This window comes from Eurytemora carolleeae, unplaced genomic scaffold (genome assembly GCF_000591075.1).
Source record: "Eurytemora carolleeae unplaced genomic scaffold, Eaff_2.0 scaffold449, whole genome shotgun sequence".
Taxonomy (NCBI): domain Eukaryota; kingdom Metazoa; phylum Arthropoda; class Copepoda; order Calanoida; family Temoridae; genus Eurytemora; species Eurytemora carolleeae.
Genome location: NW_019396447.1, coordinates 204,228 through 231,129, shown reverse-complemented (window position 1 = coordinate 231,129; position 26,902 = coordinate 204,228). Strand labels below are relative to the sequence as shown.

Sequence of the window (26,902 nt, the reverse complement as noted above, 5' to 3'; positions counted from 1 at the left end):
CATCCTAGAGGTGAAAGCGTGCACAGTAAATAGTATATTTACAAAAAAATCACATTGATTAACATTCCAACTGGTAATGATAAAAAAAATATGAAAATATTATAATTACACATACATGGAACAATAACATACATATAATATTTTCCGGTTTCGAGCTCTAAATCAGAGCCCTTACATTATGGTTCAACTCTTTCAAAACTTCTCTTGTTTTATTCTCCTTTGAATTCGAGCTTCTATTTGAGAGCCTTGATGATGGATTCTCCCCAGACATTGTTTCCGAGAAGGGAGTAATAGGTCGAGGAAACAGCCTGCAGTTCTGCCTTAATCGGTCCTCTACACAACAAATATGGAACTTTTTAGTCTCTTTTAAAGGAGTCAACGAAAGGGGATATATTTCACTATATTCATAATTTGGAAATTTAAAATTGGACTTAAAACTTTTTTCTCCGTTTTATATACTTTTAAATGTTTTTATTTTTATTTTCAGCAGTAAAGCCCTATTTACAAAGTACCCTAGAAATGTTGTCTGATAATGACTGTTATTTAAGTGACTTAAAGGGACTGTAAAGGAAAAATGAAAGGAGGTATAGGCTCGAAAACTAATCACATTAGCTCTTGATCGCGACCCCTTAATCTAATATCTGATGTTCCTGTCTCGAGGAATTGATAAAAAACTGACTATACGAAAATTCATATATATCTACAATTTTGCAAAGAAATGGTAGGTTTAAACAGTTCATATTCTGCAAATATGCAACCAATCTGAAAACGAAGATATTACAGAGAAACCTAATTATAATTAAGGTATTTTTTTATAATATTGATTTTTATTTTTTAATATTACTTTTAAGTCGGTAAGACGTCTTCAGACCTCCCACCAATAGTAGTGCAGAGTAAATTGGTCATGTGACAAAGACAGAGACACGTGACCAGTATACTGCACTCTCATTGGTGGGAGTTATGCTGCATATATATTTGAATTTTCGTATAAATTAGATACAGTTTTAGATCAATTTCTCGAGACAGGAACATCAGATATAAAATTCATGGGTCGCGATCAAGAGCTAAAGTGATAAGCTTTCAACCTTTACCCCCTTTCATTTTTCCTTCACAGTCCCTTTAAAGTGGTGGATAAATTTTTTAGGATTTATTTGATTTATAAAACGTTTTAATATTGTATAATTACGTAGTTTGAGCCCAAAGTCGACTTTCAAACCCATCCATTCGGTTGGTTACAGCAAGACAAGGAGGAAACCCCCGGACGCCATGAGCCTCCGCTATGCAGACACGAGCCTACCAGAGTTGCTAGACAGACCGAGCCTCCGCTTTGCAGAAATGAGCATGCGCAACACATCAAAATGTGCCTGTGGAATACAGGAGGTTTTTTTAAACTCGTGTTTTAAGTTTCAATAAATTTTTTGAAAATTTTAGACAGTGGCATGAGAGGCTTCTCAAAGATGATAAGTATTTCTTAATTATCATAAATAGTGCCTAATTATGACAAATAAAGTGGTATCTAAAACTTTTTTTACACGAAAAAGAAAATATTTAGAAAAAAATTTGAATTGAATTTCATTTCATCTTTTATAATCTTTGATTTTAGCGATACCTTTTTTTAAAGTTCAAATTGAATCTAAAAAATTTGTATTTATTATTTATTTTTAAAAAATGTATTGTTTGAATCAAAAATTACAAAACAAACCAAGTTTACTCCAGAATATTTCTCCAAATATCTTCCTTTTTGCGTAAGAAATGTTTAAAGTTTTAATATAAATCACTTTATTAGTCCATATATGTTCCTAATCATGACAATCAATGAACAACCCTAATCTTCAGTAAAATTCTTATGCCACTACGTCAAAAAAATTGTTAAAAGTTTTCATCACTCATAAAAACCAAGATTTTAAAAAAGCTGTGCTGTATGGTGGAGGCTCGTTTACTGCATAACGGAGGCACGGTCTGCATAGCGTAGGCTTTGTCTGCATAGTGGAGGCTCGGTCTGCCTAGCGAATCTGAGAGGCTCGATGTCTGCATAGCAGAGGCTCATGGCGTCCGGGGGTTCCCTCCCTAGCAAGACGTATTCATATGTGACCAGGCCTACCTGATCTTCTTACAGATGAGAAGACATATCTTGCATCCGGCAGGATTCAGAGCTGCCTGGATAAACAGGGGCCTAGACAAGGACAATATTAACTTCTTCAAAGACGACATTAACAACAGTAAAAAAAATTGATGAACAAGTTTACAACAAATTTCACATTTAGAAGATACTAGCTTAGTTTGATTTGAAAAACAGCGATTAAACATTAAAAGTTACAAGCTTGAAAACCCCGGTATTTTTTGGACCAAGAACATTCCAGAATTCATACAGAGTTTCCCAATTAAAGTTTAAGGTATATTGGCCAAGGGGTTCTCGAGTTATGACATACAAACAGAAAAAAAACAGACAACAACAGATTTCGCAATGGAGTGCTAAAAATGGTGATTATGCAACCATTAACATTCATTTGAAGTTCACTGGGTAGTGCAAATCATTTGTTACTAAAAATGGGAGAAATCAAGTTTCCCAAGATGACCTCTTATGTTACAAGATATTGTTAGGCATTTGTTACCTCAAAATGGGAGAAATCAAGTTTCCCAAAATGACCCCTTATGTTACAAGATATTGTTAGAATTACGAGAAGATTTGAATCTTCAAGGTGTAGAAGAACAACTGAGAGAGACTGCATAGAATACAGTCATTTATCCAAGCTTGATTATTTAAATAAATTGAATGAGTTTAACACATTCTCTTCTACCAAACATATCTTTGAAATGGACCAATAAAGTTGAACTCCAGGAGAACTGAGATTAACTCATTCCGACCATCCAAGTTTCTAGCTCTGAATGAAAATATACCTAGAATCCCCGTCTCCAATGATGCCAACAGATGGTCCTTCTCCCGCAGATCCAAGTCTATAAATATCTATTATGTTGAGGAACGGAAAATCGAATTAAATAAATGTTTTCTATAATCTTCCTTAGCAAGTTAAAATAAGTAATTTTTAATTACCTATAATATGATCAAGTTATTTAGGACATTTTTAATGACCTATAATATGATCAAGTTATTTGGAACATTTTTAATGACCTATAATATGATCAAGTTATTGAAACATTTTTAATGACCTATAATATGATCAAGTTATTTGGAACATTTTTAATGACCTATAATATGATCAAGTTATTTGGAACATTTTTAATGACCTATAATATGATCAAGTTATTTGGAACATTTTTAATGACCTATAATATGATCAAGTTATTTGGAACATTTTTAATGACCTATAATATGATCAAGTTATTTGGAACATTTTTAATGACCTATAATATGATCAAGTTATTTGGAACATTTTTAATGACCTATAATATGATCAAGTTATTTGGAACATTTTTAATGACCTATAATATGATCAAGTTATTTGGAACATTTTTAATGACTTATAATATGATCAAGTTATTTGGAACATTTTTAATGACCTAAAATAAGATCAAGTTATTTGGAACATTTTTAATGACCTATAATATGATCAAGTTATTTGGAACATTTTTAATGACCTATAATGTTATCAAGTTATTTGGAACATTTTTAATCACCTATAATATGATCAAGTTATTTGGGACATTTTTAATCACCTATAATATGATCAAGTTATTTGGGACATTTTTAATCACCTATAATATGATCAAGTTATTTGGAACATTTTTGATCACCTATAATAAGATCATCAGAAAATGTTTTAAATATACCTAATGCAGCTGTCTGGGGATATAAAGCTACGGATGAAATTTATCAGAAGGCTTCCCATTATTCCTCTCTTCGCAGACGAATTCTCAACACTAAACATTATTATTATTAACAATCAGCACACAGGCAAAGTAAATGACTTAAGTGACTGAGTTAAAAAATATTTTTAAAATGGATCAACACACTTGAATGATATTGAGTGGTGTTCATTTTTATTTAATAATTCAAGTTGGAAAATGCATATAGCTGGTAAAGCCCAAAAAAATTAACTTGTTCAAAATAAGAAATTAGGAAAAACGTTATTTCTCTGGAAAAGTAAAATTTACTTACGCAAGGAATGCCTGTTCTAGAATAACTAAGCCAGTATAAACTGCTTCTGTTCTTGGGTAGATGGCACTGCATTCACCAAATATCAATCAATATTAATCTTTGTATTGCTATTATTCAATAATTACTAATGCTAAGATTGAAAGGAATCTGATTATGCTAGATTTCTTTTTATCAGGGGATTGTTCTTGAAGAAAAACAAATATTAAAAATTGGACACCAACAAGGAATTTACACATTCAAAGGGACTGTAAGTGTAATCTCAAGTGTGGAATGCCCGATTTTCAATGGTACCCTCATAAGTATGATTAAGTATGAATTAGAAAATAGACATGGATGTTTTTGTTTGTTAAAACTGTTAGATTTCATGTGTGGTTTCTCTGCAAAAGTCACTTGAGCATTTCTTGCTTATAAGTAACAATGGAGAATTCACAGAATTAACACTTTTTAAGTCAGAAAATCTATGTTATCTTCCACATTTATAATCAGATTAAGGTTATAATGATACCGTTGTAAATCGAGCATTGGTTATCTTTGCATCGAGGGTCAGTTAAAATTACGCTTCTGCATTCCCTTTAATTTTACTTTTATCCAAAATTTCAATCTTTTTCCCCAAAACTAATTTGTTTTCCACCATAAATATTTTGGATGATAAATATGGTTCCTAATATTGTCTGAGAACCAGGCAAATGCCTTCTCTAGTACAGTGTCTGGGTCCAGCTCAACTACCAACTAAACAGTAAAAAAATTAGATTTACAAATAATTTTGACATAATTATTTTAGTCGTTAAAATTTAGCTTTAAACCTACCAAATATTGAACTTATTTAAGTAATTGGTAACTGTACCTAACCCAAATCTTGTTTACTTGAAAAATCTTGCCTTCTTGATAAATCTTAATTTCTATTAATAACTTTATTTTTAAATCTTTATTTTTATTTTAAGGAACTTGATTTCTTGAAAAATATCAATTTACCTGAACCACTCTTGATCCGTTCTTGTTGAATCCGAGGAGAAAGATATTATTGATCACACATTTGATCAGAAGGTTAGCATCTTTGAACCCCTAAAGATAAAACCCTTAAAGGGACAGTAAAGGAAAAATGAAAGGGGGTATAGGCTGAAAGCTAATCACTTTAGCTCTTGATCACGACCCATGAAAGTTTTATCTGATGTTTCTGTCTCGAGAAACTGATATAAAACTGTGTTAAAATTATACGAAAATTCATATATGTAAAAGACTAAGAAATTTTGAGTTTGAAAAGTTCTTTTTCTAAAGCTTATGTCTGGATCTGTAATTTTCCCGGTTAAAAAAAACATTAAATTGATTACACGATCATTTTTGCGAGGAAGTACCGCCCCTATTTTCCTATTTAATCTGTATGTATTGTGTACTGTACAGCTTGCTCTAGGTGCTTTATAGTCAGCCCTGTACTTAAGATGAACAGTAGTTTACAGTTAACACCACATCCATTGCTCAATGTTAATTACCAAAGCTATACATTGAGGGAATTTACCTTTTTCATCATGAAGGGAATGAGCTGTTGCATGAAGAAGGTGCTGTTCTCCCCGTTCCCAAGCTCCACTAGGGAGGGGAGGATACTGGCCACCAGGTAGGATATTGTATTCTTCTCTATACACGTAGTGTTCAGACAGGCCTGCAGAATTAATATTAGTTTCAAGACTTAATAAAAATGGATTTTATAACAGGATGAAGAAAAATATCAATTTTCAAAATTACAGATAAAATTAGAGTGATCTCCATCACAAGGTTAAGAAAAACTGAGAAATAGCGTAAACGGAACTGAGCAGTCAATTGACATATGGCTGCTCCTAATCTTTCTAACAGCATAAAATAAGCTAAACAAAAGATTGAAAACTTCATCATTTCAACCTTTTATCAAGAGAAGTTTAGATACATGAAACAATGCGTTTTGTCAATGAATTTAAGATTTAAGTTACATTAGTTGTTGTGGGGAAGACCAATGAAAATTGAACATCAATAAAAAAGACAAGTTTTACATTCTTTTTAAATACTTTTTACCTAAATAATCCTTTATTTTCCCTAAAAATCATGAATTTCCCTAAAAATTGTCTATTATTTGTTTTTCCATCAAATCATTTATTTTCTTTAAGAATCATTTATTTTTTCCCAATTCAGCGAATAAAAACCATACTTAACTTCCGGGGAAAAAGATGGATTTTTAACAAAAAAATTTAAATCTAATATTTTCCTGAGCAACATGAGTGCTGTTACAGTCGGAGAGAAAACTTGGAATGTTCTTCACTGTCTCCAGTCCCTTAATTAACTCCTGAACAAACATAAATCCATTCCTGTACAAGCATAATTCCATTCCTAAACAAGCTTAATTCCCTTCCTGAACAAGCATAATTCCATTCCTTAAAAAGTATAATTCCATTCCTGTACAAGCATATCAAGTCCTGAACAAGCATAATTCCATTCCTGAACAAACATGAATCAACTCCTGAATGAAGCATAATTCCATTACTCAACAAGTCACTAAGAATTCCGTCTCCTGTCCATTTAACACAAAAGCACAATTCTTTATCCCAAATTGTACATTGTAAATTGAAATTTCTAATATCAATTAACTTATCCTACCTTAACAACATCCTGATGGGGAAGAGAGAGAAGAACTTGTAGAACTCTAGTCCCGCACTTGTTCTTGGCTATCACCGTGAAGTTGGGGACCAAAATACGAACCAGTTTGAACAAGTCCTGGACGGATAGGTATTTGACCAGGGTCTGAACCAGGTAGGTGGACCGAGGATGGTTAATATAGAATATCGCACTGGAGAGAACAAGATCAAATATTTCCTTGATCTTCGGTGAATTCGGGTTCTCCTTGATGTGAACCTGGAGCATGGTAGAACCTGATAGAGTTTTCATCGCAGAGCTCAGATCACTGCTAATCAGATTTTCATGCATAACCTAGGGTTATGATGAAATTAAACTTTAAATCAATTAATTCCTGAAAATGCTAAGATATGATCCCTAAAAAAAGAGGAGATACTTGGTAACCAGAAGGTCAACTTTCAATTTTTCTAGAAGTTTTCATTATTCATTAAAAAGGAATTATTGCTTACAATTGTCTTGACATCTCAATAAATCTCAATATTGAAACTAGTGATGATACAAAGCTTAGTTTGTTTTTAAAAACTATTCAAGAGTTTCCACACAAAAAAACTCAAGTTTAATACGGCTAACTTATAAAAAATACAATAATGAAATACCGGAAGGTAAAGGATTTGTGTGGTGCCTTTAAATATTCCGAAAATGAACAAATACTTAAACTAGCGCACATATTTAAACCTCCCCCCCAGCCCCCTTCCTAATGATAATGACCTGAGATGTTGGGCTGATATAGAAGTTATCCTGGTTAAATGACGGGGTCGAGGGCTCCTCAGGGGCGAGAGGATGAGTAAACGGGCTGGGATGAGCTCCAGGTTCTCCAGGTACTCCCCAAAATACAGGATTTCCACTCTGCCTACCCTCCAGCTGTACAGGTACTCCGGATACTGCTGGAGATACTGAGGGTAGTGCCCTAGGTACAAACTCGGGAACATCAGTGCTCAGAACTCTCTTTCTCGGCAGAGGAGTTAGATCAATACTCTTTTCTGAACCACTTTTACGGAGCTCTTTTATCTAAATAAAAGAAATCTTAGGAATTAGATCAATTCTCTTGTCTTAACAACTTGTCCGTCGCTTTTTTACATAGATACAAGTAATCTGAGGAGTTAGATCAATGCTCTTGTCTAAACCCCGCTCTTTTATCTAAATATAAATACAAGTAATCTGATGGATTAGATCAATGCTGTTGTCTAAACCACTTCTCCCACGCTCTTTTATCTAAATACAAGAAATCTGAGGGATTAGATCAATGCTGTTGTATAAACCACTTCTCCCACGCTCTTTTATATAAATACAAGAAATCTGAGGGGTTAGATCAATGCTCTTGTCTAAACCACTTGTCCCACGCTCTTCCATCTTAATACAAGAAATCTGAGGAGTTAGGTCAATGCTGTTGTCTAAACCACTTGTCCCACGCTCTTTTATCTAAATACAAGAAATCTGAGGGGTTAGATCAATGCTGTTGTCTAAACCACTTCTCCCACGCTCTTTTATATAAATACAAGAAATCTGAGGGATTAGATCAATGGTGTTGTCTAAACCACTTGTCCCACGCTCTTTTATCTATACAAGAAATATGAACTAGCTATAACTTTAAAAGATAAAATCATGCTTTGAAACAAATGAATTAAAGATATAAAAGATGTAGATAAAAACAAATTTTATGATCTAATATCATAATGATTCTACCGACCTGATCCTCTAGCAAGTTTAACGCTTGGACCGACATCTCGGGACTCTTCAGCAGTTTAAATGGAACTTTGATGTTCTCTACACTTGGATCCGTGTTCGCAATCAGGGCTGAGTCCTATCAAGAATTCACAATAACATTTTAGGTTCATGGATCAGGGCCCGCGATTTAAAAAACTCGGGGAAATACGGCTCGGGTCTTCGCTGTCGTTGGACCTTATTTACGACTTGAGCCTTCAGATTCAAGCTGCATCTTATTTTCCACCGTGATGAATTCAAAAAACCGGTTTAATATTCTATTTTGCGGATTTTCATGGTAGGAATTGGCTCATTCCTAGTTTTTATGAGAACAAGACTCAACATTTAGCCTTATTCTCCAGTAAAACCAACCAAGGTCGGTTTTATTTTCATTGGGCCTAACTACTTAAGTCGAGCAGCTGTCCATCATGTAACCCAAGCTGTCGCCAGAGTTGGGTCAAAGATGGGGTCTTAAAGTCGCGCTTTAGGAATTACGGCTCGAGCCAAAGGCTCGAGCGGGCTCAGGATTCACAAATATATGTGGATCCATGTGACCAAAAACATCATTAAGCCTTCATGAATGTTTTGAATAAGAAATAGCAAAAAAGGAAGAAATGGCAGTGTTAAGACAAATAAATTGGCAAAACTTGAAAGAAATATTCATTAACTGGATCTGGACACGACGGATCCAGTATTTTGATCCTGAATCCGTATCCAATTTTGATGAATAAGGTTACCTGGAAAACTTGAATAACTACAGCTTCTCTCCACAAACATTCTGAGCTCCAGAATCCAACAGCTCTATCCCCGCACTTCCAGTTCACATTCTTCTCATTCATTGGAGTAGCCATTGGAGTAGCTATTGGAGTACATAAAGGAGTAACTTTAGGAGTAGCTTCAGGAGTAAACATACATGTAGCTATTGGAGTAGCTATAGGAGTAGCTATATTGGTAGCTATAGGAGAAGCTATATTGGTAGCTATTGGAGTAGCTGTTAGAGTAGCTTCTAGAGGTTCCGGAAAAACTTCGGATGATACCATAGCTTTCGGAACCGGCTCAGTTTTGTTTTTCGACTGAGGGTTTTCCGGAGATAAAACCTTTCCAATTCCCGAGTTGTTCATGTTTATAGCAACTTGACCTTTCTGGCTGATATCCAGAAACACCCTCTCCGGTTCTGAATCTGTTGAAAGAATTCTTGAATTGCACAGAATAGTTTCATCTCTAATCTGCTCAAATCCACGCTCAGACTCTGTAAGACTAGTTATCAAACTAGGTTTCTCCTTCTCAGGGGTAGTCAGGTTTAAGTCTACAGGTGGTTGAGAGACCAGGCGCTGGGTCAACTCAGGTTTGAGCTTAGCCTGGATAACTCCATCGACAACCCTGTACTTGATGTTGATCACATCCTGCTTCTCTAATACAGCACTGAGCAGAAGAATATTGTTCTCTGTATTCTCCAACCCAAGTTCTACAATGAAAACATGCCTCATTGTGAACTGAATTTATTACTAAAATCAGGGAGTAGGAATAAAGGGAAAGGAAATGGCGCTGGTCTGGCATGTGAAATCCAGTCGCACTGCTTTGCAAACAAGTTCGATAAACCTTGCACACACTCTTTTGGTGCAGACATACAACATAACTACAGTCAAGGACATTGCAGAACAATGTCGTCAATAATGAATTGTATTTAAGCTTGAATAACGACTAGTTTATTGTAAACTTTAATCAAATTATATTCTTTGCATGAATATTTGGCTTTTAGTGATGACTTAAATACAGGGTGGCCAAAACTTTTTTGAACAAATCCGTACATCAGAGAACCAGAGAACCAGAGAACTAAAGAGCGTTGATTTTAATTTCTAAAACTGTTTAGATCAGTGTGTAGGCCATTTAACAAACAAACAATTAAGTTATAATTAGAAAGAGTGGAGTGTAGCTTTAGGATCTAATATAATTAAAAATAGCGTGGTACAGGGGTTGCACACTCAATTAAAAGAAAGTTAATATTAAACTAAGAATGAAAATATTTACAGATTAACGGAAGAAACCTGAGAGGATGTTCTCAGATCTGATAAAGAGACAGATAGATAGATAAACAGACAGACAGATAGATAGACAGAGAAACAGATAGACACATACGCATATAGATAAACAGAGACAGATAGGATATATAAACAGATAAATAAAAAGATAGATAAACTGACATGCAGATAGATATACAGATGGATAGACAGATAGCTAGATAGATAGCTAGACATATAGCTAGACATATAGCTAGGCAGAGAGCTAGACAGATAGCTAGACTGATAGCTAGACAGAAAGACAGATAGATAAACACATTCTCAAATGAACACTTCTGGAACATATTCTCAAATGAACACTACTGGGATCTCGAAAATTATGATTTAATTTTGATTGTCAATTGAAACGTTAATCAATCTAATATTATTTAGAATGCAGAAAATAAGTTTATCTAACTTCATTTTGACGAGATTTTTTTTTTAAATTTTCATGAAAAACTTGCTGAAATGAGTGAAAATAAAAAAAACCGGTGTATTTCCAGGATAAAAATCCGTAGAATCCGTACAATTTGAAAAAAAATCCATAGAATCCGTACAATTTTAGGGTTACAAAATAAAAAATCTGTACAATCCGTACATTTTGGCCACCCTGTAAATATATAAATAATATACTACATGTATATTAAACTTATTTTTAAGTAAACAATTAACAATAAACAAATGTACTCTCCTAGACTGTACAAATACCGAGATTCGTATGTACTGTATATACCTACAGTACACACCTTCTGTTCAGTAAACTTTACACACACTCTTTTGGTACAGACACACACACATGACGTTTCCTCCCCCTGACTAAAATCGACTTGAAGAGAACTAGAAGGAACTCCAGACGTAAGTTTTTAGTGACCCTTCGCGTAGCAGTTCCGATTAACAATGCATGGAACCACTAAAAGCTTCGTCTTATCAGGAAGGAATAATGTATCCATGCTTTTTTCTTTGAAAATTCATAATTTCAATATTGGTTTCTCTATGAAGCGTCTACTGATTTCTGATGCAACAATAGAGGAAATTGTGAGAATTTAACACTGAAAGCTGGAAAGACAACGATAATTCTACAATTTAGATCAGATTAATGTATAAAAGGTAACTTTGTAAATTGGACATGTTCCTATAAAAACGGAGGATCTTATTAAATTACATCTCCTGTCCTTTTATAACTCTTATTTGAATGAGAATCTCATGGGAGACTTTCAAGAAATAAAATATTTGAACTTACTTTTGATGTTTAGATTTAAAGATGCTGCAGGGAGCTTGCAAAATTCTTCGGGGATATCCATTAAATCCTTCTTATCCTTCCACTCTGTATTCCCGTAATCAACATAGAGGATGTTTATCCTCCCATCCTTCTCCTCAGTCACCCTGCATCGGTACAATCCTCCATCTGTGTACCTGGAACAATATTCATGCAGAATATGTAAACAGAGCTGTGGATATCAAGATTGATGCCTAATTTCCTCTTTTTGTTAATCTACAGATTAATTTTATCTTTTTCCAGGTAAGTGTTTAAAATTCAACCCATCAGTGTGTAGTTTGCATGAACCGAACAGCCAATCAGAAGCCGGAATTTGAACTCTCAAGGGTCGGAACCCAGTAGGGATATCCAAAAAAAGCAGATAATCAGAAGTGTCCACAATGGATATTGAGATTTAGCAATCGGGATTAAGGGTATCGTTTTCAGCTCAGAATTTCGCATTTTTTAAAGGGGGGAGGGGGTTTAAATAAAAATGGGACTTAAAACTCTTAATCAAAAAATTCTTTGGATCAGAAAACAATATGGAGACTTTAAATAGAGAATCCCATCTTCCTGGACAAGTAGCACATATCATACTTAGATTACCTCACATAAATAAAAAATTGTTACAAGTAATGTTTTTTTGATTTTTCAGATCAAAAGTTTCAAAAAATTAGATTTTGGTTCCATTTTTTTCTTCCGACAAGTTAATTTTTATATTTTTTTTTCTAAATTTTAAATATTTAAAAAAAAATTTATTTTGTCCGTTTCCAATAAAAATAATGCCGCATGTTTTGTTTGTTTCAATAGTGGGAGGAAAAAAATTTGAGCCTGGAGAGCATTCATCAAAATAATATCAGCTTCATATTTATATTCATTAACGAATATGAAGAAATCTTCCTAACACCCCTAAAAGGTCAAGTTAAAAAAGCCTGTCCCACAGGGACATAATAGCTCTCAAATTTGTAGCTTTCCTTAGTTCTTAAATCCTACTTAATCCGTTCTTACAGGTTTCAAACTTGGTTGAAAGATATTAAACATCAACTTTAACGTTTTGCTTCATCTTATGGTTAAGGTGGATTGGTTGGCATCGCTTTCTTTCTCATAAGTTATGCCATTCTAGACGTGCTCTTTAGTGTACTCCGTCAAAAGTGTTTTGGGCAGTAGACCTTGTTTTATTAGTTTTTTTATACATCTAATAAAAACCATAAGTTTGAGCACATTTTTTTTACTTCTTATTGCTTGTTTTAGTGTTTTTGTGGTAAAATAATTAGGGACAGTCATGTCAGATATTAAGGACAAAAACAACAATACAAAGTAATTGATTCTTTGCTACAAACTCTAATCTCTAAATCTTTGCAACCCAATTTCGAGGACTTCAGAAATTTTCAAAATTCTGTCAGATCAAATAATCTAAGTTTGAAATATCAAAGGTTTACACAATCAGATTGCAAAGATATAGGGAGTAGACAATTGAGGAATGTTGCAAAGAATCAATTCTTTTCTAGCGCCATTTAAGAGATAATAGTCTCCGAAAATTGAAATGACCTTTTTATAAAATTTTAGTCTCATGAACTGAAGAAAGAAAAAGAGGGAAGGAAAACGGAGGGAACAGGGAAGAAGGGGAAAGGTAGGGAAGGGGAAAGGTAGAGAAGGGGAAGGACAAAGGTAGGGAAGGGAAAGTTGGGGAAGGGGAAGGATAAGTGGAAGGTTTGAGTTTACCCAATATTTATTATGCTGTGTAAAAAACGTCTTGCAAATTTTTCGCGCTCTGCGCACAACTTCATAAAATATAGTAAAAGAATAGTCACTAGTCAGCCCATTTCAACGATAACTATAATTATAATGCACCGAAAAACCCAACTAAAAGTTTTTTGCGCACAATTCTAAATAATATAGTCTAAGATATTAGATATTTTTGAGAACTTGAGAAGAAAAAGTGTATACAAAACCCAAGTTAAATACAATGGAAAGGATAATCAAGAAACTTTATATCCCTGGACTGAAGTTAAATACTATGGAAAGGATTATCAAGAAACTTTATATCCCTAGACTAAAGTTAAATACTATGGAAAGGATTATCAAGAAACCTTATATCCCTGGACTGACGATCAAGTCCAACAATTATTTGCCGGTGCCATCATAATAAAAATTATGTATTCTTTGTTGTCAAATTTGAGGAAGAAAATCAAAAAAAAATTGAGGAGGGTGGAGGAAGAATCAAAATTATATTCACCTCTGATGTAAATTGAAGAATAAAACATTGTGTTTATGAATAATATAATAAAATGTTACGATATATGTTGAAGTTAAGTATTTATCAGGGGGCTATACCAACTCTCTTAGTGTATTTTTAAAAGTTCTAAGTAAACAATATTTACCTTGAGATAGCAACTGATCCAACTGTACAGTTCTCCAGAGGTTTTAATGTTCCATCCACAGCTGCAATGTTATCCATTAGTTGGTTGAGGTGACCCTGAATATCTACAGGTACTACCCAGATACTTTTTACAGTCTCTACAAAGGGCATTAGAACATCAAGTTCCCCGGAACTCTGCTCCATTACTTGCTCAGGGATATTCTAAAAATAAAAGCATTTAAACGTTGTCGATAATTTGTTCCTGCTCAAAAAACGTTTCAGTTCAAAGTCGTCGATTATTTGTGCAGTCTTTAAAAATGTTTAGCTCAAATTCGTCGATAATTTGTTCTTTCTTCAAAAACCACATTTGTATTTTTTTTCTATTAAAAAATTGGTAAACAAAAGTGATACAACGCAGTTCTTTATAAATTTAGACTTAAAAGCATCTTCGGGAACTTAAACTTTCAGATGAGAGGACAACAAACAAAATTCATTAGACAATGTAAACAATTAGTACCTTCTTGCTGGAAGGAAACAGAGCGGGATCAATCTGGTTTCCGAAAATTGTTATCTCTCCAGACTCCTCCGAGATCATCTTGAGCTTGATCCCCTCACTCGTCAGCAATTCATCCAACCTGACCTGGTTATCCTTGCTGTTCTCGACCCCGGCCATGATGGGTAGGTTGACCTGCCAGGAGAAGGCAGGTGCGCTAGATAAGCTGACCGGTAGCTCGAGCAATTCTTCTTTCAGTTTCGTCTCACAGTTTCCGTAATCAATGTATCGGATTTCAAACTTGGAATCTTCTACACTCAGAATTTTAGCCCGGTACAAACTGTTATCTTCGCTAAAACTAAACATAGATAAACTGACAAGAATTCTCAATTGCATGCATTGAGTTTTACATGTTGATAATAAAAAAAATCTAATATTTTTGTTACGGTTTCATTGTAGACATGCATGTCGTGCTAGCTCTAGTTCCCTGATGTGATATCTGGCTTTCAAGAAATTGCCCCGGAGTGTCAGAAAAGATTTTATTTTAATAATCATAAGAAGGAAAGGGGGAAAGGGTTAAGGTACGATTTTTGCTAAGACATAATAGGACAGCTCAGGTTCTCCACCAGTCACACTCGTGAGACGTTTCTGGGTATGGCAGGAGGGCCGTTTCTGGGCTATTGGAATGTCAGATTCAGAACATTACATTTAACCCTCTGTCTGATTAACAATGAAGAACATAAAATTGTTTATCTATCTTGAAGTGTTAAATTCTTAAAATTTCATTAATTGTTCATCAGAAATCTGAAGACACTTAATAGAGAAACCAATTTTAAAGATAATAAATAATATACCTCATTCAATCTTGAACAGATAAAGTGCTAAAGGGTGCTGTTGCGAATCAGACATGCCAATCTATAAATACTGGGTAACTTGAAACAAGGTTCCTTCAATTCCGGAAAAACTTACCTTGCAACACACAGAGCTTCAACCATAGGGTTTTCAAGAGAACCCAATTCTCCTTTTTCAAACTTCTGATCTAGGTCCGCCATCAGGATGACGAGCTCAGCCTGACTTTCCACACTAGACACCCAGACCCTCTCCACAGAGTCCACCAGGTTCACAATGACGGGGATCTCTACACCTAGGACAAACCTACTCTCTCTACAGGAGATATTAGAGATATTGATGGTTGCTGTATCTGCAGTGGAATCAGTGCTGATCAAATCCTGGTTCAGGAATCCAAGATCAGCTTCATTACCGTTCACAAACAGCCTGGCGAGATAGTCAGGTCCTTCCCTCGCAAGAATCACCTGGAAACAATAAAGTAATTTAAACAGGTGATTAGAATGCCAAACACTGTATTCGTTGCTGCTACTGTATTTACTTTGTTCCTAGCTTTTGTTTGATATGCAAAATACCATAGTTAAACATTTTCTATTTGCTGAGGTCATTAAGGAATCATAAGGAATTGAAATCTGCAAGAGACCCCATTGTGGGCCCCCCAGACCGCCCAGGCAGCAGGGTGCACTGCCCCGCCCGTTATAAGAGGTCATTAGTGTCCAATTTTATTTTATTTTTGGAAAATTAAAGGTTCATCGAGGCGACTAGACTTGGTCAAACACAGGATTCTTTGCTGCTACTGAATTGCCAGGGTTCCTAGCTTTTATTTGATAAGCATAAAACCATAGTTGAAACATTTTCTATTTGTTGAGGTCATTAAAGGTTATAAGAGGTCATAAGTATCCAATTTTATTTTATTTTTGGAAAATTGAACACAAGTTGGGCCTGCACTGCAGCCAAAAATTGGAAGATTTGAACCAAAGTCAGGGACACCCATGGTTCTTAATAAAGAACTAAAAGAATCCTTATAGAAAAGAGGCCATGATGGGTGGGACAAAGTAAATTTATCCAAGTTTACCTCAATATCCGACTCAATAAGTTTCTCCTCCAACTTTACCAAGTTCTCCTTTGTTTCCTCTACCCCTGAGTTAACAAGAAGCTTGACGGGACGAGCTCCAGCAGGTAGAGAGAGCAGGTCTCCATCTATCTTGTAGAACTCGGAGCATGTATCTCGGTTTCCAAAGTCGATGAAGATCACATCAGCAGTAGCTCCGTCCTTATGTAGTGATACTATCTGAGCGCGGTACATCTCTCCATCCCTGCTGAACCTAAATTTTTGAGAAAATGTAAACATAAACGTTTTTTAGTTATTAAAATTATCAAAAGATAAATTGTATTTAGACTGGAGTGGGGTGGGTTGTTTTTGCAGTATTTTATTTGACAATTAATTAATTAAAACGGGTTTAAAATGACAATGCTGCTGTTGTTGAATTCAAATTTTTATTTTTTAAATCTAAATGAATTAGACTTTCATTGAGTGAGAAAATGATCTTTATGAGACACCATTTAGTAACAATATCACTGGTTCAATGACCAAAATCTGTTCAATCTAGAATATAGTTGAGAATTTTAGTGATAGTGAGGGGGCGGGGGGGAGGGATGTTCTTTGTTTGTGCGGTATTTTATTTAACAGTTAATTTCTATGTAACAGGTTCAAAATGGCAATACTACAATTGTTTAATTCTAATTTTGATCATCAAAATCAAAATTAAGTTGAAAATGATGAGCTTTAAGAGACACTGTTAAGTAAAAATATCAATATTTTCAATGACCAAAATCTGTTCCAACTAAAGAAAATAAATGAGGATTAATGTGATTACCTAGCTTTGCAGACCATGTGCAGAACCGGCTTAATCCGAACCATATTCCCATTATCCTGATCTAATAGATCCCCAACCACCAGGACCAGATTCTCTTCGTTCTGTAGTCCAGGGAAGTCCTTGACTGATACCCAGATCCTGGACAAACTCTCCAGGTGCCCAACACACACAGGGATACGAACCCCCAGGGGGAGCAACACCTCAGGGTTATCATTATCTACCATTTTTGCTTCCTAAATTATGGAAATAAGATGGACCAAGTATTTAAGTAGAAAGTAATTTAAGGACTAACTCATAAATCTTATGGAAATAAAGGTTAAAACTCAAGAGCTTCTTTATCTACTACTGTGAACATAAGGATGAGAAAAATTCCAAAAATAAATTTAAAAATTTCAATTTTTTGTGTCGTCAATGTTAGGATCTTGCATTGATCTCCATGCAGAACAATAGAATAATTTAATTCCTCTTTGAGTCATACCCTGCATGGATAACTTTCATTGTAGGATAAATTATTCTCAAGTTTAAAAGATTTTAAAGTGCCAACATTAGATAAATCAAACATTCAAGATTAAGAGTATTTCTTAGGACGCTTGAACTTTAGAGCTTTTGATAAAGTTAAAAAAATTTCACTTTGATTTAAGCACTTTCTCAAAGTTAAAATACAATTTAAAAGATCAAAATCTAAATAATACTTTCAAGAGGAATAGAAGAAAAAATTTAGAACCCTTTAATCAACACTGGGATGAACAGGAAAATGGCAACAACAACCATCCACCAGGGAAAATATACTAGCATGAACATAATATAAAGATATCACATCATCCTTTAAATTTCGACAAATATATCATTCTTATTTGTAATTTGTACGTGTACGAGATTATACGAGATGAGATCTGCATGAAGCACCATCTTGGGCAACCCAGACCATGCAGAAAAGGAAAAAAGTGAGAAAAAAAATATTTTAAAGAAGCGATTTAACAGGTTAAAGATAACTATAGCCATCACCAAACAAGAGCAAACCTTGGCCGCACTCTCACTCTTGAACAACTCTACCCCGTCTTTGTAGAAGGTTCCAACTCCTTCACTGTCAATCATTAAGTCAACCTTCACGTAAAACAAAGCGTTTTCCAGATCTTTAACCGTTCTATCTGTATTCTTGAGCTTGATTTTCAGCGCAGCTGGAGGAGAATTTCTCAGATCTGCCGGTAGGTCATAGAATTCGTATTTCTTCTTCTTCTCTGTATTTCCATAGTCGATAAAACGAGCCAAGTATCCAGGCTCTAACTGGCACCTAGACCAATTTTAATTTATTTTACTTCATTTTACTCTTGAATGGTTTTCCAAAGCGAAACTTTTGTATTTAGATGGCAATGACCGATTTACCACGGTACCCTTAAACCCTTTATTTGATCAAGTATAAATAATATCGTCAGAAAAAAAACCTATTATTCTCAATTGTGGTCTCTTCTAACTTACGCATTTCTACCGTAGGAAAAAAATATAGTAACCATCAGAATTAATCACTTCTAAACCTATAGTAACAGTATTTTCCACTAAATAGATCAAATGAATGTTTCACCTTTATGAATCGGGCATTGCCATCTTTGAATGGAGAGTTACTTTAAATCAAGCTTACAGTCCCTTTAAACGCTCAGACGGTTAATTCCCCCACTAAGCGGTTCAAACTTAAACGAGACACATCTTAGTGGTACACTACCAACGGGAATGGACAATTTTTCCCCAACTTGACAAGTTTAATCCCAAAATATTTAAATTTGTCCTGGGACTTTTCAAATAAGGAACAAAATAAACTTTATCAAATATATACGAGATTTTACCTCACAAGTAATGATGACATACAAACAATATAAAAACATTACAATATATTTGTCCGTATTTTTCAATTTTAGTTTTTAGGTTTAGAACAATTATTAATTAATTAAAAAGTCCCATATAATTGGAAAAGGACTAGCATGAAAGAAAGAATGGTCAGGAAATCTAAATTATTGATACAAAAAGTTTGATATTTTGATTGTATGAAAAAAAAGATGATATCACCTGTAAAACATGTTGTCTTGAGAATATAAAGTTCCATAAATCTCTCCAACACAAGGATTCTCAAACATTGGATACTGAGAGTATTCCTTCTCCATCCTGTCCATCATATCTTCCAGTCTGATCATCTCAGATGTTGGTGTGAACCAAACCTCATTCTTGTTTTCAATCCATACAACAAGACCAGGTATTTTCTCTCCTGGGTTGCATGCAACTACTCCAGGTCCTAGATTTAGGTCTTTAATCTTCTCCTGGTTATTGTTAGTCTTGACAACTCTGGACTCTGAAGTAGGACTAGGAGTTACCGAATCATATAAAGCCTGGGGCCTGTCTGTGCTAATTTTACTCAGTAGCTTTAAATCTAGCTTTTTATTGTCGACGTATATTTTTCCAACCATCTTGGAGTTTACGACTTCCACTGAAACCTGAACAGGTTTGTCCAGCAACATGGCTTCCAGCAAACTAATGTTTTCTTCAGTTTTCTCAAAATTTTCCGTTTCGTGGATTTTAATACAATACGCACAAGGCGGCAGGTTCTTCAGTTCCACTGGGAGTTCAAACAGGTCATCCTTACTCTTCTCCTCCTGGTTTCCATAGTCTACAAAAAGAACTTGAACCTTTTCCTGGTTCTCCTGGAGTATCTTACATCTGTAATATTCTCCGTCCGGGCTGTAAACTGCAGCAAACAAGTTCTCCATGTTAAGCTCCCTAGCAGGTTTGAGATGAGGACCCAGTGCTGACAGTTCGTTCATAATTATGTCTAAACTAGCTTGGACAGTAACTGGAGTAAAATATATAGTCTCCACATCTTTAACAAATGGAATAAATCCATCAACCTTGACAAAGAGTGAAAGTACATTCTCAGTAGGACTGTTTAGAGAAGGGTCTTGTTGAACTTGAGTACAACTTTCAGGGGCATCAGATCTTAAGAAAAGAAAAAAAAGTTAAAAATAATTTCCAATGCTTAAGATGGACAGATCTACTGAGGTCAAATCTAAAGAAATTGAACCACGTCGATGAACCGCCAAAAGGCAAAAAACATGTTCCAATTGAGTGCCAGCTCAAATCTCCACTGATTGAAAATTTCAGAGGAACCAACCATGTTTGAACTATGTCTCATATTTGAATCACGTCTATACGCGGTCAAATTCTTTAAAATCGGCAAAAATTGTCCGCGAAAATATACAGATTCAGTCCGGATATAATTGGCAAAATATCAACTAAAACATCGGATGGATAACTATTTACTTGAAAATAAATATTTCAATGTATCAAACTTTTAAACTGTAAAAAAAAACTTATAAAACGTAAAATAAAACCCAAAAAACTTGGAAATATTACTTAAATTAAAATTCATGAAAATATACGCATTTTTAGTTTTGCATCAAATTTTTTAATTAAAGAAAAAAGAAAAAAACGTAAAAATACGTAAATATACGCTAGTTCTTTACCAAAAGATAAGCCAGGGTTCCTCCCAGAGCAAATTTTGGCCAGTTTCCCTGACCCAACTGACCTGCCACTTTCAGATTTGAAATTTTTGGGCAAAAATCTGCCAATTTAGGAAAAAAAATTGCGAATTTAGAGAAATAAATCTGCCAATTTTGGGGAAAAGCTACCAATTAACGCATAAAATATGCCACAAACATAAATTTAATGCAAAAAATCTGCCACAAAAATTATGTATGAGCTTTATATCTGCCACAAACATAAACTAAAAGCATGAAATCTGCCACAAAAATTATGAATAAGCTTTAAATCTGCCACAAACAAACGTAATGCAAAAAATATGCCACAAAAATTATAAATGAGCTTTAAATCTGCCACAAACATAATCTTAATGCATGAAATCTGCCACAAAAATTATGAATGAGCTTTAAATCTGCCACAAACATAACCTTAATGCAAAAAATCTGCCACAAAAATTATAAATGAGCTTTAAATCTGCCACAAACATAATCTTAATGCATGAAATCTGCCACACAAATTATGAATGAGCTTTAAATCTGCCACAAACATAGTCTTTATGCATGAAATCTGCCACAAAAATTATGAATGAGCTTTAAATCTGCCACAAACATAAACTTAAAGCATGAAATCTGCCACAAAAATTATGAATGAGCTTTAAAACTGCCAGAAACATAATTTCTTAATGCATAAAATCTGCCACAAACATAACCTTAATGCATGAAATCTGCAATAAAATTTATGAATGAGCTTTAAATCTGCCACAAACATAATCGTAATGCATGAAATCTGCCACAAAAATTATGAATTAGCTTTATATCTGCCACAAACATAATCTTGATGCATGAAATCTGCCGCAAAAATTATGAATGAGCTTTAAATCTGCCACAAACATAACCTTAATGCATGAAATCTGCAACAAAATTTATGAATGAGCTTTAAATCTGCCACAAACAAAATCGTAATGCATGAAATCTGCCACAAAAATTATGAATTAGCTTTATATCTGCCACAAACATAATCTTGATGCATGAAATCTGCCACAAAAATTATGAATGAGCTTTAAATCTGCCATAAACATAATCCTTATGCATGACATCTGCCACAAAAAGTGTAAATCTGATGCCTTTTCTGTTATTGGTTAAAATTATCGGTCTGTAATTGGTTAACTTAAGCGTCACACATGAATTCCCCCTTTTCAAAAGCTAATCTGTGCACATACTTGACTTCAAAAAGAAATCTTAAACAATAAAAATATTTTTTTAAACCCAAAGTTTCAAGAAAATAGTAATGAAAATCTTATAGGAGGGACCTGGTTATTGACCTTTTTACAGCACCAAAACGCTCTATTCTACTACCAAAATCCCAAAATTTTCTTCAAAGTTTTCGCGGGCTGTGTGTAAATTTTGCCACTTTTTGAAAATGTGCCACTTAGCTTTTATCCTGAACTGCTACAAAAATCCCTGGAAGGAACCCTGAGTTGAGCATACGAAGTTTTACGTAAATATACCTAAAACTAAGTATTCCTATAGAGGCGCTAGTATTTTTAGGTTTTCGGGAATGGTGGATACTAATCCAGATCCGTTTTATATGAAATAATCGGATTTGCGTCAAAATTAAATAAATCATTAACACTTTTAGCAGGAAAAGTTCCCATGAGCGTAATATTTTATGAATATTTAACTGGATATGAATGTAGGGGTTTGATAACCCATTTTTAAGTTCACACCAGGCTGCAAAAAATTGAATAAAGTGAATTTTTAACAGGTCCTGACAATGGGGGTTGCTTCAACCAGTAATTCTGGAGAATGGTTTGGGGATTAGTCTTAGAGTACGCTTTTTGNCCCCCCCAACCAATTAATTTTGTACATAACCAATATTTCAACAAAATTTACAACATTTATATCTTTGAGGATTAGATTAGGTTAAGACGATTTCTAGGCAGAGCGCTGCGGCAAAGACATGCTAGGGGGTCGGGGCGCTGCTGCCACATGTCCAACTATGAACATGCGTAATGCGTGGCATCAAAGCTTCATGTACAAAAATGATTATAAAACCTCACCTGTGGTTATCGTTCATCTTCCCTGGGTTTTGATTTTCCTGGGAACGATCCATATCATTCAGCTCAAAGCCCCTTAACTGGCACAAATTGAGTTTAAACTTTTAACGCAATAATCTGGTGAGAAAGATCTGAAAAAAGGTAATATCATCATGAGGTGAAGAAGAACGGTAATTTCCTAGAGAACGAATTTGGACCAACCCCTATCCCATCACTTTTGTACTTGGTTGTCATTGGTCATGTGGCAACAGAGCCCGGCCCCCTAGCCTGTCCTAGCTTCAGGGCTCGGCCACCCAGCCTGCCCTAGCCGCATCCCTCGGCCCGGAAATTGTCTTAACCTAACCTAACGTTAAAATAATAAAAAATAAATTGTAACAATTTTGCTGAAATCATGTACAAAATTGATGGGAGGGGGAGGGGGCCCCGGGAGGGGGGGAGTAAAAAAATCGTTCACTTGGACTGTCCCAAAAGAACTAAATACGATCGATTACAAACTATTACGAGTAAATATCGGGTACGTCCTGTATACAATTTTTGGACCCCCGCCCCCCTCCTTTCAATTTTGTACACGAATAATTTTGAGCAAAATTATTATTTTTTATATCTTTAATTCATTATTATTTAAAGGTTAGATTAGGTTTAGGCAATTTCTGTGCCGAGCTTAGCGGCTAGGGGGGGCCGAGCGCTGCGGCTAGGACAGGCTAGATGGCCGAGAGCCGCGGCTAGAGGACCGAGCGCCGCGGCCACAAGATCAATTATATCCATGTGTTGCATGAGATCCATGTACAAAATTGATAGGGGGGAGTTCAAAAATCGTCAACTAGGTACTTACCTAAATATCAAGTACGTAAGCGTTTTGGACGCCCCCCCCTGTTGTATCAATTTTGTACATGCATCTCAAATTACTAGTACTAGCCACAGCGCTCAGCCAAATAATTGTATTCAACTAACCTAAACCTAAAATAATAAAATAAACATACGAACTCTTATGTACAAAATTGGTAGATGGGAGGGAGGGGCCCGAGGGGTCCAAATGAATCATAAAAAGGATCTGTCCATATTTGCACTTACCCCTCGGTAATTTCCTATGAGAACGATTTTTGGACCCCCCCCCCCCCTCCTATCAATTTTGTACATGGGTGTGACAGGAAATTTCTTAACTTAACCTAACCCGTGGCCGCAGCGCTCGGCCCCCTAGCCCATCCTAGCCGCAGCGCTCGGCCCAGAATGTGTCTTAACTAACCTAACCCGTGGCCGCAGCGCTCGGCCCCCTAGCCCATCCTAGCCGCAGCGCTCGGCCCAGAAAGTATATTAACCTAACCTAACCCTAAATAACAAAAAAATAAATAATGATAAATTTGCTGAAAAATAAATGGTCATGTACAAAATTGATAGGAGGGGGGGGGGGTCCAAAAATCATTCACTAGGACAGACCCTCCCCCTCCCTTCCTCAGCTTCTTCCAATATATTCGTGAAATCAGGGGCCGAAGAGATAAATCTCTAAAAAACTACCAACTTTACCGGCCGGCCGAGGTACTTGTCAAGGTAGCCGTGAAGGGAATTGAAAACTATTGATTTAACCATGAAAAGTCACATTTTATATTTCATATGTTCCGGTAAAACTATCTAGAGATCCTATTTCACCATGTATTAACTTCAGTTTTCACAAGTTTCTTCGACGATTTCGGCAAGCCGCTTAAAACCTACAGGCATGTGAGACCTGATTTCCAAAATGGCAGCCAGTCCAAACGTTTAAAAAATTTTAATTGAAATTGAAGACGACTTGTCCTAAAAGTTTTCCCAGATTCGTAATACATAATACATAAGAAAGCAAAGACGACTTAACTTTCTCAAACATAAAAGTAGAAAAATTAGCAATTTTTAACTAGCGGGGAGGGGTGGGGCTAATTTTCTAGAGCAAAATTAATATATAAGCTTGATGAGAAAAGATTAGTTTACAGAGTTTTAACATTTTTAAAAGTTATGTACGAAATCTCCGGCGCCTTCTTCTCTCCTTCTCCTAAACCTTCCCTTCTCCTCCCTCCCACCCCACTTTCACTTCTTCCTCCGCCACTTTCCTTTTTCCTTTCCCTCCTGCTCCACCATCCTGTCTTTCCCCGTTATAACCTTCCCTTTTCCATGTTTCCACCCAATTTTTTTCTCCTCGTCCAGTCTCCACAACCTCCCCTTCTCCTCTGAACCTATACCTTCTCTCCTTCCAATGCAACATTTCCCATATCCTCCCTTCCACCCCGTCTTCGTACTTTCCGATCCCTTGTTTTCTTTACCTCCCTGTCTTATATATTCTTTTATCACTCTCCAACATTTTAATTTGTATCTTCCCCAGCTCCATTAACCTCCCATTCTCCTTCCTCTCTCAAACCTTCTCAGTGTAGCTCAATAAGCCTTCCTTCCCTCTAGCTCTCTTTCTCCTTCCTCTCCAACCTTCTTAGTGTAGCTGTCTTCGTTACCCCTTTTTTCACCTTCTCCTTTCTATGCAACCTTTCTAGCATGGATCTATTCGCCTTCCTTCCTTCCAAGCTCACCTTCTCCTTCCTCTCCAACCTTCTTAGTGTGGCTCTATATGCCTTCCTTCCCCCTCACCTTCTCCTTCCTCTCCAACTCCTCCAACCTTTTTAGTGTTGCTCCATTCGCCTTCCTAACCCCTCAACTCGTCCAACCTTTTTAGTGTGGCTCCATTCGCCTTCCTCCCCCCTCAACTTCTCCAACCTTTCCAGTGTGGCTCCATTCACCTTCCTTCCCCCTCAACTTCTGCAACTTTTCCAGTGTGGCTCCATTCGCCTTCCTTCCCCCTCAACTCCTCCAACCTTTTAAGTGTGGCTCCATTAGCCCTCCTAACCCTTTAACTCCTCCAACCTTTTTGGTGTGGCTTCATTCATTTGCCCTTTTATCTCATTTTCTTTCTTTATCTGCATCCTTCTCAATGTTCCTTCATTTCCATTTCATCTATTTTCTTTCTTTATCTGCATCCTTCTCAATGTTCTTTACATTTCCATTTCATCTCATTTTCTTTCTTTATCTGCATCCTTCTCAATGTTCTTTACATTTCCATTTCATCTCATTTTCTTTCTTTATCTGCATCCTTCTCATTGTTCTTTACAACTTTCTTTCATCTCAATTTCTTTCTTTATTAACATCCTTCTGAATGTTTTTTTACATTTCCCTTTCATCTCACCTACTTTCTTTATCTACATCCTTCTCAATGTTCTCTAATCTTCTCTTCCTTCTCACCTTATCTTTTTATTTGCAACATTCTTCTCTTAATACCCCTTCCACATTATCTACTCTTTTTAATCAGCAACTTTCTTATTCTTCTCTTAATCCACCTTCTACTTTATCTACTCTTTTTAATCAGCAACTTTCTTATTCTTCCCTTTATCCTCCTTCTACTTTATCTACTCTTTTTTAATCAGCAACTTTCTTATTCTTCCCTTAATCCTCCTTCTACTTTATCTACTCTTTTTAATCAGCAACTTTCTTATTCTTCTCTTAATCCTCCTTCCACATTATCTACTCTTTTTAATCAGCAACTTTCTTATTCTTCTCTTAATCCTCCTTCCACATTATCTACTCTTTTTAATCAGCAACTTTCTTATTCTTCTCTTAATCCTCCTTCTACTTTATCTACTCTTTTTAATCAGCAACTTTCTTATTCTTCTCTTAATCCTCCTTCCACATTATCTACTCTTTTTAATCAACAACTTTCTTATTCTTCTCTTAATCCTCCTTCCACATTATCTACTCTTTTTAATCAGCAACTTTCTTATTCTTCTCTTATAAATCCCCTTCCACTTAATATCTTCTCTTTTTAATCTTCAACTTTCTTATTCTTCTCTTATAAATCCCCTTCCACTTTATGTCTTCTCTTTTTAATCAGGAACTTTCTTATTATTCTCTTATAAACTTTGTCTTCTCTTTTTAGTCAGCAACTTTCTTATTCTTC

At 35.3% G+C, this 26,902-nt stretch overlaps 1 protein-coding gene across 1 annotated transcript; it reads right to left on the bottom strand.

Annotated features, from left to right (window-relative positions):
- Positions 1–21: 21 nt before the first annotated feature.
- Positions 22–23,089, bottom strand: LOC111703488 (uncharacterized). Its single transcript, XM_023475435.1, has 22 exons — positions 22,942–23,089; positions 19,419–20,339; positions 18,381–18,651; positions 17,361–17,593; positions 16,559–16,808; positions 15,607–15,950; positions 14,662–14,995; positions 14,167–14,366; positions 11,771–11,943; positions 9,211–9,938; positions 8,460–8,573; positions 7,481–7,780; positions 6,737–7,066; positions 6,348–6,425; positions 5,631–5,771; positions 5,090–5,179; positions 4,779–4,846; positions 4,118–4,183; positions 3,790–3,879; positions 2,899–2,955; positions 2,102–2,173; positions 22–333 (listed from the first exon to the last, which is right to left on the bottom strand). Exons 1-22 carry the CDS (start codon positions 22,992–22,994, stop codon positions 234–236), a joined length of 5,013 nt encoding a protein of 1,670 aa, XP_023331203.1. The 5' UTR covers positions 22,995–23,089; the 3' UTR covers positions 22–233.
- Positions 23,090–26,902: the final 3,813 nt, after the last annotated feature.

Bases quoted from the DNA above. Each gene is read 5' to 3' on its own strand.
- LOC111703488 (XM_023475435.1), bottom strand. From the start codon at position 22,994: ATGGATCGTTCCCAGGAAAATCAAAACCCAGGGAAGATGAACGATAAC. The intron at 16,809-17,360 runs GTAATCACATTA...TCAAAAATTTAG, and splicing joins CACATGGTCTGCAAAGCTAG to GTTCAGCAGGGATGGAGAGA. The intron at 334-2,101 runs GTAGGCCTGGTC...TTTGTTGTGTAG, and splicing joins CTCATCTGTAAGAAGATCAG to AGGACCGATTAAGGCAGAAC.